Raw genomic sequence first — 18140 nt, 5'->3', positions numbered from 1 at the left:
TTTACTGCATTTGTCCTGAAGAGGGAAAACCAGTGGGGAAATACCATTTTATAACTGAGTGGGTTGAAGAATCAAAAAGATGTGCTCAACATCATTTTGTAGAGGTTATCAGCAATACTGCTTCCCTGGTGGTTCAGGTGGTAAAGCATCTGCCTGCAATGTGGGAGACATTGGTTTGATCTCTGGGTTGGGAAGATCCCCCGGACAAGGAAATGGCAACCTACTTCAGCACTCTTGCCTGGAAAATTCCATGGAGGGAGGAACCTGGTAGGCTACAATCCACGGGGTTGCAAAGAGTCGGACACGACTGAGTAACTTCACTTCTATCAACAATACTGATACTTTTTTTTTTTCTAGCTTTCTTTAGCGCAAGTATTTTCATCATGAGACCTTCCCTCCTCTTATTTGCCTCTCTGATTGTAGTGTTTAAATGTATCTTTAGTGGATTAGTATGGTATTTTTTTTCCATTAAATTAAAACATGAGCACACATAAACTGATGTCACAAGATGACTAGAAATTTTTATTTTATGTAAATTCTTCAGTTAATGCAAAGTAGTTATTTTGGTGTAGACATTTGGGTCTAATATGAATTTCAAATAGGTGCATTGTAACAGCTATTTGAAAATAATGAGAAATTACAGTATTTGGCTTCCCTATAAGTAGGTAATAGAAGCTTGAATAATTTTTGTTGATGTGCCTGAAGATCCAACAAATCGAAAGAAACTAAATTATGGCAAGCAATTATTGCTCAAAAATACAATAGTTGACAGTGATTATGGGTGGTTGATGCCATTTGAATGGTGATTTATTTCAACACAGGGAGAAATGGAGGTGGTTTCATCTCTTCTCTCCTGTAATAAGCTCTATCTAGCGACCTGCTCCAGAGAAGGCAATGGCAACGCACTCTAGTACTCTTGCCTGGAAAATCCCATTGATGGAGGAGCCTGGTAGGCTGCAGTCCATGGGGTTGCAAAGTCGGACACACTGAGCGACTTCACTTTCACTTTTCACTTTCATGCATTGGAGAAGGAAATGGCAACCCACTCCAGTGTTCTTGCCTGGAGAATCCCAGGGACAGGGGAGCCTGGTGGGCTGCCGTCTATGGGGTCGCACAGAGTCGGACACGACTGAAGCGACTTAGTAGCAGCAGCAGCAGCAGCAGCTACCTACTTGGCTATCATTAACAGCAAAGAAATGTAGCCATTGAATATTTTGTGCAATTAAAATGGCGATTTTTTTTTTTTTTTTTTACTAAAGGCCATTACATCATTCTGACTTTAAAATTTTGTTGTTGAGGAGTCACTAATAAGTGTATTATTTTACTTTCATGTTTTTGTTTATGGATATAATTGCTATATTTGCAATTCATCACAATTCTACTAGTGAATATCCCATGATCATCTGAGTTACGTTTGCTCTAAAAATCATTATATGGAATCAAACTGGGGTCTCTTACATTGCAGGCATATTCTTTACCAGCTGAGCTACCAGGGAAGCCCATAAGGATATTAGTATTGCCTATTTTGGAGCAATGCTATTATTTTAGAAATTTGCTGAGAAGTTTGCTTTAAAAGATACTAAATGTGAAAAGACAAATACCCAGCATGAAAAAGCTGGATTTTCTTCTTTGTGGGCCAGCTCTCTCAGACTGTCATTCTAGGGTCCTCAGCTGCAAGGGTGAAGGTGGAAGATAACTTTGTTTTGAAACAAAACACCCAGGACCTTGGTGAGATGGAGGTCAAGAGAGGAACACAGTGTTCTAGAAATGTATATAGTAAGGTCAACAGATTTTTGATGGCCAGCATATCACCGGAATGCTAGAATGCAGTTTTATCCAAAATGGGCTTTCCTTAAGCTGCCTTCTTCAGTTGTCATAACACCCTCATGATTGTAATGTTAATTTTAAAAAAAAATTCATAATTGGTGTTCGTACCACTTTACCAGTTGGTTCTCTTTTTTTCCTTTTTTTGAACAGAACTCTTAGAGGCTGGCATCAAAGGAACTTCCGAATCGCTTAAAGGTGTGAAACGGAAAAAGATTGTAGCAGAGAATCACCTGAAAAAAATACCAAAATCCCCTCTGAGAAATCCTCTTCAGGCCAAACACAGACAAAATACCGAAGAGTCCCCTTTCCCCGTGCTCGCGGGCACGGCAGAGCCCCACAAGAAGCAGAGCCACAGTCCGGTGAAGGCCGGGGGGAGGCCACTGACCAAACACAACGGGGAGACCCCAGGGCTGACCGCCGGGACCCCCAAGTCCGAAGCCCCCGTCTGCCCCCGGAAGCCCCCATTTCTGCCGCAGCTGTCGGAGCCGCGCCGATGGCGGTCGGAGGGCCCCGACCCCGCCAAGGCCGGCGTCCCAGAGGGAAAGCGTGACCCCGGGTCCCCGCCCAGCAAGGGCAAAGCTGAGCGCTGCGAGGGTCCAGCCTCCCCCGGCCACAGCTCCCCACCCGCCTCCTTTGCAAACACCGCCTTTGACGTCTTGCTGAAGGCCATGGAGCCAGAGCTGAGCACCCTGTCGCAGAAGGGCTCACCCTGTGCCGCAAAGATCGAAAACCTGAGACCAAATAAAACCGCACGCGCCCCTGCTCACCTCCACGGAGGCCCGCGGGAGGCCCCCGACCCGCGCCTGCCAGATGTGGCCGCCCCCTCGCAGCCGCTGCCGCCGCCTCGGACCTCGTACCCCTCCGGGCCAGTGTCCGCTGCTCAGAGGAAGGACCCAGCAGCAGCCCGGGCCGCCTCTCCGGCGTATCACATACAGGAACTCCCCGTGCCTAAACCCGGCCCACAAAGTCAGCAGCTTCCCGCATGTTCGGGTTTCGCCCCATCTCTCAAGAGCCTGCAGAGCCAGGAGAATGCCCAGCTTGAACATGTCTACACCGCCGCAGCCACGTCACCCCCCGGCCACACTCAGGTCACCCCTCCCAACCAGCAAGTGGACGCTGCCGCCCCGGTGCCGGTGAGCCCCGCGCCTTCCACACAGTCACCCCAATGCCCCATCTACAACTCCAGCCCTGTCGCTGCTGTGGTTAACCACAGCGTGGAGCAAATGTGCAGTCTTCTCCTGAAAGATCAGAAGCCAAAAAAGCAAGGAAAATACATCTGTGAGTATTGCAACCGAGCCTGTGCAAAGCCCAGCGTGCTTCTAAAGCACATCCGCTCCCACACTGGGGAGCGCCCCTACCCCTGCGTGACCTGTGGGTTTTCATTTAAGACTAAAAGCAACCTGTACAAGCACAAAAAGTCCCACGCACACACTATCAAACTGGGCCTTGTCCTGCAGCCAGATGCCAGTGGCTTGTTCATGTCACACGAGTCCCCCAAAGCACTTAGCATCCATTCGGATGTGGAAGACAGTGGAGACAGTGACGAGGATGGCGCTGGCGATGAAAGGCCAAACGACCCGGGCTCCATGGACCTGCAGCCAGCGCAGATGATAAGAATGCTGTCCAGCTCGGAAACTTTACCAAAATCAGGTTCCATTCCAAGCAACCCCAAGCACGTGGTCGGTGACTTTGCACCGCAGGACAGGTCTTCAGAATCACAGGCTGCGGCAGAGTTACCAAAGGTTGTGGTCCACCCCATCAGCATGTCCCCTTTAAGAGTTGATAGCCCGAAGGTTACGGAGTCCAAGCCTGAGCTCCCTGGTGCACAGAAAGACCTTCAGGGAACCCGGGTCCTGTCCCACCCGGCTTGGGCGTCCTCCAGGGAGGCAGATGAGAAGGCCCATCAGAAAGGCGACCCAAGTCAGCCCGATGGAAAGCCAGAGTCCCCTGTGGGCACAGCGCATGCCCAGCTGCAGAGGCAGCAGGCCACTGATTACTGCCAAGAGCAGCAAGGAAAACTGCTGAGTCCTCGCAGCCTGGGAAGCACGGATTCGGGCTACTTTTCCCGATCTGAGAGCGCTGACCAAACCGTGAGTCCACCCACCCCCTTTGCCAGGACGCTACCTGCCCCAGAGCAGGACTCTGTGAAGAACAGCGGGCCATCGACCCCTCGGGTCAGCACACCAGCAGCCTCTGCTGTTCCAGCAGGTGAAAAAGCGCCCCTCCTCCCAGGTCAGATGAGACTTCCACTGGAACCGAAAACACTGGAGGAGCGGATCTCAAAGCTCATCTCCGACAACGAAGCCCTGGTGGATGACAAGCAGCTGGACAGCGTGAAGCCCCGGAGGACCTCTCTCTCCCGCCGGGGAAGCATCGATTCCCCCAAGTCGTACATCTTTAAGGACTCTTTCCAGTTTGACTTGAAACCAATGGGACGGAGAACAAGTTCAAGCTCTGATATACCAAAGTCCCCTTTCACCCCGACAGAGAAATCAAAGCAAGTGTTTCTTCTGTCTGTACCTTCCCTCGACTGCCTGCCCATCACCAGGAGTAATTCCATGCCCACCACTGGGTACTCCGCAGTACCTGCCAGCATCATCCCTGCCCCACATCCACTGAGAGGAAGTCAGTCTTTTGATGACAAAATTGGCGCTTTCTACGATGATGTCTTCGTACCAGGACCTAACCCTTCTGTGACCCAGAGTGGACATCCCCGCACCCTGGTGAGACAGGCAGCGGTGGAAGACTCCTCAGCGAGCGAAAACCACATTCTTGGGGCCGGACTGCCCTGGGACGAGAGCCATCCTGGAGGCAGCCCCGCCGGGGAGACTGCAGCCTTGAGGAGCAAGCCCCCGGCCCCAGGCTCACACTTGGAAAAGAAGAAGTCTCACCAAGGGCGAGGGACCATGTTTGAGTGCGAGACCTGTAGAAACAGGTATCGGAAACTGGAAAATTTTGAAAACCATAAGAAATTTTACTGTTCAGAGTTGCATGGACCAAAAACCAAGGTTGCTGTGCGGGACCCAGAGCACAGCCCGGTGCCCGGTGGGGCACAGCCTCCCATCCTGCACTACAGGGTCGCCGGAGCCACCAGGGTCTGGGAACAGACGACCCAGATCCGGAAAAGGAGGAAAATGAAAAGCGTCGGAGATGATGACGAACTTCAGCAGAACGAGAGTGGAGCACCTCCGAAAAGCTCCGAGGGCTCCCATTCTCAGAGCGCGCTGGGCCTGGCTCCCTTGTCTCAGCAGAACCTTGCCATACCCAGCGAGCTGCAGCCTCGAAACCAGCGGCAGACCACGCAGATTCAGCTTGGGGCCAGAGGTCCCGACCAGCCCCGGGACCCAAAGCCGTCGTCCGTCCTGGAAGAGCTGATGAGCTCGGCTGCCCAGGACAGGGCGGAGCCCAAGAGACACGGGGCCGGCATCTCGGTCATCCAGCATACAAACTCGCTCAGCAGGCCTGGGGCCTTTGACAAGCTGGATACTGGCGAAAGCGCGTCCCCCGTTCCTTTCCAGGAGCTGAGAACGGGCAAGCCGGGGTCTCTGAGGGTCAGAGGAGTTTCCCAAGAGGAAGGACGCCCTTCCCGGCACACCTCTCAGCCCACACTGTCCGATGCTCTGAGAGGGGAACTTCAGGACGGTTCCAGAAAGATCTCAGGTGAGCGGCACGTGCTCGGACAGCCCTCCAGACTCGTTCGGCAGCACAGCATCCAAGTCCCGGAAATCCTGGTCACCGAAGAGCCAGATCAGGACCTGGAAGGCCAAGGCCACGATGCAGAGAAATCGGAGAAGTTCAGTTGGCCTCAGCGGAGCGAAACCTTGTCCAAGCTGCCGACGGAGAAACTGCCGCCCAAGAAGAAGAGGCTGCGCTTGGCCGAGATGGAGCATTCTTCCGCAGAGTCGAGTTTCGACTCCACACTCTCCCGGAGTCTCAGCAGGGACAGTAGTTTATCGCACACTTCGAGTTTCTCCGCGTCTTTAGACGTGGAGGACGTTTCTAAGACCGAGGCCTCCCCCAAAATTGACTTTCTGCACAAAGCGGACTTCCTCCTGATTCCGGCTGGCTCTAACACGCTGAGTGTTCCGGCAGGTCACCGTGAGATGCGGCGGGCCGCGTCGGAACAGATTCACTGCCTGCAGACATCCATGGAGGTGTCCGATTTCAGAAGCAAGTCATTCGACTGTGGAAGCATAGCCCCATCTAAGAAGGTGCCACCGGCCGAATCGCATCCTCCAACATCCGCTTCCGGCGTGGGGGTCGCGGGGCACGTGCCCCTCTTGGAAAGACGGAGGGGCCCACTGATACGGCAGATCTCTTTAAACATCCATCCGGAGAATCAGCTGGCTTCCGGGAACCCATTATCTTTCCAGACCATCGCCCGTCCCGCTGTGAACACAGTGCCATGGCAGGGGCCTCAGCTCACTCACACAGTTTCAGCCGAGTTCCCTGCAAGTACTTTGTACTCCCAGACTCCAGGGAAGGATGTGCTAGCAGAAACGGCAAGTTCCCACTCTCCAAACCTCTTTTCCGTTCAACAGCTTCTAGGCATACACTCGTTGAATCAAATCCCCGTGCCACTTAGCCACCCAGACACACAGATGTCCCTGCAGGTGTCTTCTACGCAGAGTGTCAAACCAGATGCAAGCCCCGGTGGCCGTCTACCTTCCAAAAGTGAAGATTGCTTTGCTCCCAAGTACCAGCTCCAGTGTCCGGCGGTCCCCTCCAGCCAACCTTGCACTTCTAATCCTGTGCAACCTCTGCCAAAGCAAGTTCTTTCAGATGCAGCCGGGGCCACCCCTGGTGTGACCTCACTGACCTTACCAGCCAAATTAGCAGAAGCCACGTCTAACTCATGTCCTCCGCCACCCCTGAAGGTCGGGGCGCTCGGCGGTCAGGTGCCAAAGGTGCCCACGTCCTTGACGCTGTCCACGCACCTGCAGACTCAGGTCCCCACGTACTGTTTCGCCACAGTCACAGCTCTGCCACAAATCCTAGTGACCCAGGATCTCTCCAATCAGCCGATTTGCCAGGCTAATCGTAGTATGGTGCCAATCAGCGAGGAACAAAATTCCGTACCAAAACCGCAAAACGATCCCCGGAATGCTTTGCCAAACCCAGAGGGAGAGCTCGTCCACCAACCTGTCTTTTCAGAGATGGGCCAAAACCCATCTCCGTCAGAATCCTTGCCCACAACACCGAAGATGTCTGTCGGGAGACTTTCCCCACAGCAAGAATCTTCAGCTTCCAGTAAAAGGATGCTCTCCCCAGCAAATAGTTTAGACATTGCCATGGAAAAGCACCAGAAGCGAGCCAAGGATGAAAACGGAGCTGTCTGTGCGACAGACACGAGACCGCTGGAAGCAGCGGGTTCAAGAGCTCCTGACGGTAGCAAACAGAAGAAGCCTGTGCTAGTGAGGCAGGTGTGTACCACAGAGCCCCTTGAGGCTGTGACGTTGGAGCAGGATGTTGTTCCTCACCCCAAAGTCAGTACCGAGGCCCTTCACTTGACTGATGTGCCACCAGCCGATAGAGAGCCCATGAAAGAACTGCAGGAATTTGAAAGTATCCCATCAGCTGCATTGCTAACGCCGACAGTTCGAAACCCAGCTGCACCTGCAGAGAAAACTCATATTTCTCCTTTGGAATCCATAGACAACCACCAAGAAAGGAAGTCTCCAGGGATTAAAAATCCAGGTGACAAAGCAAATGTCCAGGAACAGAGTCAGCATGCGGCCACGACTCCTTCCACGTGTGAGGCTGGCGACACACAGCCGTCCACGTCCTTCCCCAGCCTGAAGACGGCCACCAGCTTCACATGGTGCTACCTGATGAGACAGAAGGCCCTGCACCTGCCGCAGAAGGACCAGAAAACTTCAGCCTACACCGACTGGACCGTGAGTGCCAGTGATCCAAACCCACTCGGCCTGCCAACCAAAGTGGCTCTTTCTCTCTTGAACTCCAAGCAGAAGACCGGAAAATCTCTGTACTGTCAAGCAATAACCACCCATTTCAAGTCAGACTTACTGGTCTATTCAAGCAAGTGGAAAAGCAACTTAAGCAAGGTACTTAAAATATCCCTTATCTTCAGAAAGAGTCTGTGCAAGTTAGTTTCCACCTGTCTGGATGCCTGCAAACATTTCAGTTGGAGGTTGTATTTTAATTTTGAATGACAAACTGTGCTAAGCGTAGAGTTATTTGAAAGAAAGTGATAAGTTTACCCAGGGAGCTATATTGATCAAGATTGCCCAGAGTCCCTTCGGTGATTCTGTCTTCAAGCATTTTGAAAATGATAACCTGCCTTGAGCACTTTTTTTCTACTGGCAGAAATTTAAGTCTTAATGGTACATATAATCATATTTTTACTTTCATCTTTCTCTTATACTAAGGATTTGTTTTTCTTGTTAGGTCACAGAAGACTACATTTATGCCTTGTCCCTGCTAATGAAGGGGAACAGAGCTGTGAATATTGGAGATTGTTCTGTTTCATTTTGAAATAGAAGCAGAGAGCCATTCATCCTTGCTTTATGCAAATCTGACCACCTTCCGCTGACCATACTGATCCCATATCTTGTCCTGTGTAGCTATAAGAATCATCTTACTACTAGAGAAAAGATTCACAAAATAACTATACATTTGATAATTAAGTTGATTTGGTCAAGATTTATACAGAAAAGTCATAAAAGTATTAAGTTTGACTTATTTGTGAAATAAATCTTATTAGAGTTATTGGCTTTATAAAATGAGGAAATTGTTTAAATGATTAAGAATAAATACATAAATAAGGGTATTAGGTTGGACTCTAGACATTCAGAATTTTAGAGTAAGTTCTTGATCTGTACAGGTTATACAGGTTCATAAATGTTTATTTATCAATAAGATAATAATCACAGTACCAGTATTATAATAGCAGTGTATACAACTTTAAAAGAAGGAAGTCTAACACTACCAGGTAACTCAAGGAATATAAGGAAGATATTCCAAGAGTGGTGATACTTTAGCTGAATCTTTAAGGAAGGAAAAAAAGTAGCGATTTTTTTTTTCCCAAGCAAACAGAAATGAGAAATTTTAATAGTCTGCCAAATGATGTGGAAGTGAAAAAGAGCGAGGTTCATTTATAGAACCCCAAGGAGTCCAGCATGGCTAGCAGGTGTTGGAAGCTTCAGACACTGACCTAGTTTGAAGTTGGAAATGTAAATAAAGACCAAACGAATGCAAATGGTGGTAGAGAGCCTTTGTTACTTTCCCAGTGGAGGAGGATGCATCTAGACCACTCAGAATTTAATTTTCAGATGCTCAGCCTCTACGTCTACTAAATCAGATGGAAAATGAGACTTGAGCATGAGAATTTAAACACAGCTTCATGTATCTATGTTCCTGAAGCACGTATGAAAACTAGCTCTCCTTCAGTGCCGAGTGCTTGGTAGAAATGCCTTGGGAAGTGCACACCCGGATTTGGAGCTGGGAAGAGAGTTCCCAGGTGGAAGGTGTAGAGATCCTTCAGTGCATAGATGCAATTAATGAGGTCCCCCAGGAAGAGTGTGAAGAAGAGAGAGGGGCCTGGGATGGATCCCAAGATCCCTACTATTTAAAGGGTTGAATGAATGAAGAAAGTCCCCGTTGGAACTGAAAGAGAATTTCAAAAGGAGGGCAACTAGGAGAAAGTGGTATCATACAAGGCGAGGAAGAAGATATTTTAAGAATTTTTCGGGCCAAGAGGTCAGACAAAGAAGTCTAGCATGGTGTCAGGACTGAACGGTCTGATACCTCTGAGACTTGAGCTATATGGACTGGTGACCATGGGGGACTGGCTACTGGCTTGAAGGTTGACTCACACCCAAATGTGGATGTATTTATAATTCAAAATGGAAAAGAATAGACAGATGCCAAAAGAAACGAGGTGTCAACAACAGATAAGGGATAGAGTAGTTAAGCATATAGACTGAGAAAACAGTAAAGCTTTGGCATGTCGCTCAGTGGTGAACAGAAATGAGATTTGATAGCAAGAATGTGAGCAAAAGATAAGTGAGAATTTGGTATTGAGAAGAAGATAAGCAATAGGATTGCTGCTGTTAAAGGTACAAAGTCAAGGAAAGGTGTGAGTATATAGATTCCAGATTGCAGGGAAACCGGATGTGTTTGGCAGAAAAGGAGACAGTTGCCTTTGTACTTGTCAGGGTCCATTACCTCTTCACACCCCCTTTTTGAGACAGGCCAGCTGCTCTTCTTTGCCCCTGGCTTTGTAAGGCCTTCCCAAAGGCGTTCTTGATGAGGCCGCACTGGCCCTCTGTTCGTGGTACACACACCCTCTCATCACTTACCTGTTACTATGCCATCACAGTACAGTAGCTGTCTACTTGGCATGTCGGGGAGGCTGGAATCAAGAGGCCCTTGATCAGAAAAGTTGGGCTTTACTTTGGATTTGGCCAGAGGACTGGGGTTGGTGCCCTTGCCGTTAACACTTGACCTTGGACAAGGGTCCTTCCTCACTGGGACGTGATCCACTAGTGCTGCCCAGCTCCCAGGGCAGAGTGGACTGGGGAGTGAGATAAGTGGTTGGGAATAGTGCAGCTGTATAAAATCATGAGTTGGTGTCACTACAGCGTTTCGGCTGGGAAAGTACACACTGTTCATTATTCTCGTGTTCAGTGCTTTTTTTCTAGAGATTTAAGTAGTATGAGGCCAAGACCTAACTTTTGACCTGTGATGTATAATTCACAGTCATCACTATTCAGGAACTTTGCAGAGGATATAGAGAAGAAATCTAATTATGGTTTAAAATGATGGGGAAGAGGAGGCTAAAATATTGGGAAACAGGGCTACTGCTTTAACTTCACAGCACATTGATACTGGTGGGGAGTTACTCGTCTTTTTCAGGGTGTGAGACATTCTGCCAGAGGGGTAGCTAGCTCTTTTCCATCTTTAAAGAGTAAACTCTTTAACAAGCATGCTTAGGCTTTAATATGAGTGGTTAGTTAGCTCTAAGAACAGTATTTAGTTTATTTTTAAAATTCGTATTAAGTTCACTGAATACCAGGGTGGGGGGTTGTAGAGTCTTTATTTGGGGGTGTCACTGGAATGTGGTGGAATTTTAAAATCCAGTAAGATTTATCAGTTCACTGTGATTCCGACAGATAAAGGAAGAGAGAAAGCAATGACCTTTAAAGCTTATATCCTTGTAATGACTTCCATTAAGCTAACCTTATGCACTGTACTCTGCCGTGTTTTAATTTCCAAGTGAAACATCAGCGTGTTTGTGTTTTCAGCTATATTAAATTAGTGTCTCTCTCTTTTTTTTTTTTCCCTTTCAGAGAGCATTAGGTAATCAAAAGTCCACAGTAGTTGAATTCAGCAGTAAAGATGCCTCTGAAATTAACAGTGAGCAAGATAAAGAAAATTCCTTAATCAAAAGTGAACCAAGAAGAATTAAAATATTTGATGGAGGGCAAGTACAAATTTTACTTCTTAAATGTACATTTAAACTTACTTTTTAAATGTACATTTGCTTTCATGTGAATGAAGACTTACTAGTGCCAATTTTATATAAATGTTGCAGAGTTTCTCGGCTTATTAACAGAATCTTCATGGCAAAATATATGTTAGGTATTATGTTAAATAACTCCATTTTGATCAAGAAAATGATAACTATTTAGGAAACATTGTAGGTTCTAGGAGGCAGCTGAGCACTAAATTTTCAGAGTGAACCCTGGGTTTCACATTGATTCATAATAAGGAATGGCCTGGAAAAAATCTGCTAAGAGAGATGAATTAATTGCCTATTTGATATCTTTTGTGAATTTGGTTGTGAGAAAAATCATAACAGCCAATTGTAGTTAAAATGAAGTTCAGAAATATTTCAGTACTGATAGTTGTAACTGAATTTAACAATAACGAAACTTTTAGACAAGTGACTTAGAGGAACTATTTTAAAATTAAACCTGGTATTGAATAAAGTTGCTTGAATTGAATCAGCTATTACAATATTGTGTTGCTTTGAAAAGCTGGAATATTCTGTTACTTGTACGTGCATAACATTTTTATTGATTGAGTGTAAATATTATGCCTTGTTTTATTTTTTAGGTTGAATTTTAATCATCAATATTTTCTCCAAGACATAGTATCCAGTTGCTTTATTCATTGTTTTTTCTTTAAATTAGATATAAATCAAATGAAGAGTATGTATATGTCCGAGGCAGGGGAAGAGGAAAGTACATTTGTGAAGAATGCGGAATCCGTTGTAAGAAACCTAGTATGTTAAAGAAACACATACGAACCCATACAGATGTCCGCCCCTACCACTGCACTTTCTGTAACTTCTCCTTTAAGACTAAAGGTATGAGATGACATTGCTTCATAGTCCTTTATTATATGCATTAAGTCAGTAGAGCCAAGACCCAGCTTTACAGATTATTTGACCAACAATGTAGTAGTTTAAATAGACTAAATTATACCTTGTTAGCATCATGTTTTTATTTATTTATATATTTCTAGACCTCAGATTTTAATTACATACTTTTAGAATATGTGTAATAAATATGACATTCTAAAAGGAGCAAGTGCCCTTTTTTCTTTTACTCCCCAAATTACAGTTGTATAACATGATGACTAATACATTTTCAAAATTACTTATTTTGGGGCCAAAGAAGAAAAAGAAATTTTTGTGATCACAATTAAATACATTTCAGTGCTAAAAGATTAAAGACAAAAATTAATAAGTACAGTAAAACTATACTGATTACATTCATGTTTTATTATCTAATTTTAGTCATGCATAGCCATTTCTTTTGTTTTCCATGAAACATTTATTTTACCCAAATTCTGTTGAATTTTAGTTTCAAAGTTTTATACTCTTTAATTATTATAGAACTCAGAACTAGTAGTTAAGGTTAGATTTAGTACCATTTCTGTATTCTTTATATGTTTTTATTTAAATTGTAAGCCTTTGTTATAGTTAAGGTAATTTTACCTTCTGCAAATTTCCTGTTGCATATAATGGATGCGCTATTGTAAAATGTTTGCTTTCTCCATTAGGTTCCTTGTTTATGGATTATTGTATAAAAATTAGTTGCTTGAGGCTTCAATTTCATATACCACCCTTTACAAAATAAGACTCTCCCAAATACAGGGCAATGTGATCATAAAATTATTTGTCTGAAAGGACAAAATCTATGAAAAATATTTAATCAGTAACTTTTTCACAGAACTACTTTATTTTTATCCCTTTTAGTTAACATTTGCTTTTTTCTTACTGTACTGGTTGACTTTGAGGTTTCTGCTTTAAAGATTGATAAATTCTTCAGCAAAGTTTATTACCGCTTTTGGCTACTGTTTACTGGCATTTAAGGAGAGTTATAGTGTATAGCAACTAAGTAGCTTCTGCTTAGCTCTCCTTAAATGCCAGTAATACCTGAAACAGGAGTGATGGGGGAAAGCAAAACTGTGATCCAGATAGCCTTGAATATTTCTAAAGTTTCAAGAAATCATGAGTTGGGAGCAACCGTGATTCTGTCTTTCTTGGTGGGAGGGTGCATTTCAGGTTGATTTTCCTGATCTTGTGGGAAGGCTTTTGATAGGATTAAGTGGTTTGATCTTTTAACCCAGTTCATGGCTTTTACACTGGTTTTGATCCTAATGATTATGAAACACCTGTCTGTTAAATAATTTCCAATGTGAGACCAGGAGATCAGCAGTAGCCCAGTATTTACAAATGAAAGATGACCAGGTACAAAGTGATGTTACCAGATAAAAGAGGATCAAGGTATAATGTGAAATGGGCGTTTCTCAGTAGGAGGGAAAGGAGTCAGGATATTTTAAAGGTATATTTATAAGGGCAAGAAAGGAAGGAAAACGTAGATGTGGAAAACCAAATGGAACCACAGAGATTTCTTGGCAAAGAAAACTTTCATGAATCATCAAGTATGAATCCTAGTGAGATAACTCAAACCAGCATCAGGTAGAATTTTAGATAAATGTCTGTTAGATGGTGGACGGGGCATTGTGGTCCGTGAAGAGCGAGCAGTGCATATTAGCAGTCTTCCTGTCTGTCATCTCTCAAACATGCCACGCATGTGAGTTCACGTTAAACTTTCTGTTTGTCAGATTGTTCATTGGAATTATGTGATAAATAAATACTTATTTAAAGAAAGCTACCCAAGCTCAGGAGACTGGTGAAGAAAATGTCCGAAATTCACCGTTTCCCTGTTCTCCTCAGGGCAATTCTCTTTTCTGTGGTCAGCTTCCTTGTAGAAGGCTACCTTTTGTGGATGCATGTGGCACAGATTCCATAGAACCTTTTAAAGGCAGCTAACTAATAAAAGTCTTGTTTTTTGATGAGACTGTAGATTTTGCCCTACCCTGATTGATTTGGTTTTCCCAAGCAGCTCACCTCTACTTCTTATTGGATGTGTCTGATTATTAACAGAAAGTAACAGTGATGTGACGGCATGCCCTATAAATAGGAGTATGCAAAGATAGCATTGCTCTGTCCTCCTAGACTTTGATGCTTCTGGTGGTCATGCTTGTAAATCTATGCTTCATCATTTGTCCTCTCAGTTTATTTTATGAATGCGTTTTCAAACCAGTTTTAATTGATTTGTCTTCATTATTCTACTTTAAAGGTCAGTCAGCAGAAAATATACATTGAGCTTGCATCTCTTTAGGATTTAGGCCCATTTATATCACAGAAAGTTGGGCTGTCTCTATATATAGCTATAGGAACCCAGAAACAAAAGCTTCCTGCTTTCCAGAGGATTTAGATTAATGTTTATTAAATCTGTTGAAAAATGTATTGTGTTAAATTAATGCACCAAGTTTACAGCATTGCTAGGGGATATTTGCATTTTAATATGCATGTTCTGCATATGAAATGCAAATTGCTGTATTTTCAATTATTTACAAAGTTGGTTAATAATAAGTAATAGCTCAAGCTATGAGAAAATATGCTTATTAAAAACTTACATTCCCAAATTTGCCTCCTCACAATTCTACATCTATCTCTTAGAAAATAAATGACCTCTATGACTATCTATGTAAGGAACAAAAGCATTTTGAAAGAACTATTAGTGGACCTTGTAATTTGGTTTGTAATATTGTTATCATACTAGAAAGTGTTTTGACTTGTAAATGGAAATTTCAGCCACAATAAGAAGGGAAAACTAGTCATAACTTTTAATATGAAAATTTTGAAGCATACAGAAAAGTAGATATTTGTATAATGAGCACCAGTATACCCATCATCTGTTAATAGTTGTTAACATGTTGCCAAATTTGCTTCATGCTTTATTTTAAAATAAATGTCAGACATGGCCAAGTCATTTAAGCTGGACATTATCTCTAGAATCACAGAGGTCAGGGTTTGCTGGATCCTAGTATCTAGTCCGGGCCCCCTCTTTCACTTGAACCTGTTAAGCCCCAAGCTCTGCAATGTTGTGCATACTAACTAGTGCAAGAAGTGGCCTAAGCAGGTGTGACCAGATCCACCGGCTTAGTGAATTTTTAGTGGAATTGAAGTTCTATAAATAATTGCAGTTTCACTGGTCTTCTAGCTACCGCAAGATTTGGCTCCAAGTCTGGACCAGTGATTCAGACATGTTTAGCTCTTCTAAAGGTCTATTCTCAAATACTAATATGCCCCTGCTCACCAAACCCAGCATTTAGATTTTGTTTCTTTTCAAAAGAGGTGATTTTCCCTTCTTGGCAATTTTGGGTGTGTGTGGCATTATCCACTCAAGCTGCTTGTTATCCTCTAGAGAATCTGAGTTCTCTCCCTGTATTAATGATCACTTTGGGCCAGCGTGCCCGGTGGTTCCCAGTGTAACCCGGTGATGCTTACAGGGGTCAATATACCAGCTGCCAGAGAAAACACCCCTTTAGGGTTATTGTTAGGAGACTTTTAGTCAGAAGGGTGAAGTGAAATTAATGCAGAAAATTGTTTCTCTTGTTCCAAACACACAGAAATACTATTTGTAATATAACAACTAACTATAGTTTTGAATCGATAGCCAGGCTTGAAATTTAGAAAGACAGATTCTCAGATAACAGAAATAAAAAAGAAACTCCAAACTAGCCTGGTGAACAGATACGGAAAAACAAATGTCCATAAGGGCATCAAGCCAGATATATGCCTGCGGACTTGGGGACTCATACTGGTCCTAGAATGGAGTCTAAGGCCTCTGAAAGAACCCTGGCTCACCTGTCCAGTGTCTTTGGATCATGTAGGGAAAAGCCCCCTGCTGAAAACAAATCCCTGTACCTATGCCATGCCAAAAAGATCCCCAGATTCATCCAGAATCAGTGGAATGAAGCTTTTCAAGTCTCAGGCAGAAGCACCTGGAAAACCAACATATAGCAATGTCTACAGCCCAGGGTACTTACAGCTTCATGCAGAACCATCTTGCTCAAGATAAGTTTACAATAAAAACTAAGAAGTGTACAAGGAAATAAAATACTATGAGGGAAAGCCAGCAAACACAGCCTGGGGAGAATTCAGAAGCCACAGGTCACAGGGCAATCTGAAAGGGACTTTAAGTGTGTATAAAATGTTCTATGAAATAAATAAGGACTAGAGAATAGGAACCATAAGGAAATGGTAGACATGATCAAAGTAGAGGAGATTATTACTTAATAGTAATTAAGTAATAACCTGAATAACAAATCTCTTTATTATTACTTAATAACAGGGTTATTGCAACATACAGATGCCAATATTTTCTTTTGAACGAATTTCAGTCATTGGAATTGTGTAACCACAGTCTGTACTTTCACTTGAAATAGGAATGGAATTTGCCAGTATTGACAAATGCAATAGCAAAATAATACTATGTAAGCTTAGTAAACATTCTTTTCCCTTAAGGAAATCTGACAAAACACATGAAGTCCAAGACACATAGCAAGAAATGTGTGGATTTAGGCGTCTCAGTAGGTTTAATAGATGAACAAGATACAGAAGAATCAGGTAAGGCTTTATTCCATATTTTTCATAAATGCTATTTACAGTGTACTCTTTTTTTTTTTTTTGCATCCATAATCTTCTTTCCATTCCCACTGACTTTGCTCAGTTCCTATTTTCATTGCCTCTTATTTATCCTATGTGATAGACTCCTGATCAGTTTCCCATCTTTACTCTGTCTTCCTTCCTTTAACATCTATCCCTACTGACGTTAAGTTAATCTTCTGCAGCATGTGTCTGACCATACTATCCCTCCGCTCCGAGTCTTCCACTGGTTTCCATTTGCCTACCAAGAACAGTATGGGCCACTTGACCACCAAGTAATTCCTCAAAATCCTTTCTAGTCTGACGCCCACCCGCTTCTCCACCTGTATCCCTCATCTTTCTCTCTTTTCACCTGCCCCACTGCTTGAGTCTCCTGCTTCCGTAATGCTGATCTGGCTCTCTGCCTGTACCCCTCTCCCTGAAGGCCCTGCCCTCAGTCCCTGCAGAAACGCGGCTCCCCATCTGCACCCGGTCTAAATCTTATTTTCCTCCAAGATCCAGCTCAAATCCACCGCTGTCACGAAGCCTTCTCTGATTTTTCCCCTTGCCACAGCACTTGTGGAAAGCAATTGTTCTCTTTTCTGGACACCTGTAATATTCTAGAGTTTGCTCCGTGCTATGTTTTTATTATGATTTACATGCTTCCTCGCTCACCTCCTCACTGAGATTCTCAAGCATGTCATGAGTAGAATTCATGCCTGAGTATAACTCACGGCCACCCACAGTCCTCAGCGCGGCGCCTTGCTCAGGGCAGCTGCTCTGGAAATATTTGTGGCATAAAGTATTCATTTGCTCCCCGGAATTGTTTATTATCTTGAAAAGGTTAACTGGTTGTTTTCTTAACAACGTTAGCTCAACAACTAGAAGTATTTATCTCTAACCGATTTTGAGGAGAAATAAACCTGTTCATCTGTTCTGACTAATCAGACAGTAGAATTTTATTCTTGTAAGGCATTTTGTTTTAACCCAAGAATTTAGCAACAAAAGAGATACATTGTTTTTTTTTAAGTTGTCCGATTGCTTTTTTGAAAAATACCCTAAATTAAACATTTACCTGCTTGCTACGTTTTAGTTAGTATGTACTAGTTTGATGTAGAAAAAATTTCCAAAGAGAAAATGGTGAAGACATCTTTGAAAACATAGGTAAAAAAAGCAAATGCTTTTCATTACACCTGACAACAATTAGCGCACTAGATGAACCAGCCTGAATTTGTTTCTAAATATTGAAGAGAAGTGACTCATATCGTAAGTGCTACAGTTGATATGATTTAGTATTTTAAGCATAAGGAAAGGATTGCCTTAAATGTTAATTACTGGCAAT

General features: G+C 43.9%; 1 protein-coding gene across 5 annotated transcripts in view; it reads left to right on the top strand.

Moving 5' to 3' along the window:
- HIVEP1 (HIVEP zinc finger 1) overlaps positions 1-18140 on the top strand; it is a 135997-nt gene that overhangs the window by 96350 nt on the left and 21507 nt on the right. For 4 of the 5 annotated variants that reach the window (XM_027959214.3, XM_027959215.3, XM_042237493.2 and 1 more), the window contains exons 4-7: positions 1978-7892; positions 11139-11272; positions 11985-12160; positions 16679-16780. In XM_027959214.3, the coding sequence (XP_027815015.2) occupies positions 1978-7892; positions 11139-11272; positions 11985-12160; positions 16679-16780 (6327 nt within the window). The remainder of the gene's footprint in view (positions 1-1977; positions 7893-11138; positions 11273-11984; positions 12161-16678; positions 16781-18140) is intronic. The other variant, XM_042237494.2, reaches the window with a different exon arrangement.

The sequence above is a fragment of the Ovis aries genome, chromosome 20 (genome assembly GCF_016772045.2).
Source record: "Ovis aries strain OAR_USU_Benz2616 breed Rambouillet chromosome 20, ARS-UI_Ramb_v3.0, whole genome shotgun sequence".
NCBI classification, from domain to species: domain Eukaryota; kingdom Metazoa; phylum Chordata; class Mammalia; order Artiodactyla; family Bovidae; genus Ovis; species Ovis aries.
The sequence above is the reverse complement of the archived record's forward strand: the minus strand, read 5'-3'. Positions and strand labels throughout refer to the sequence as shown.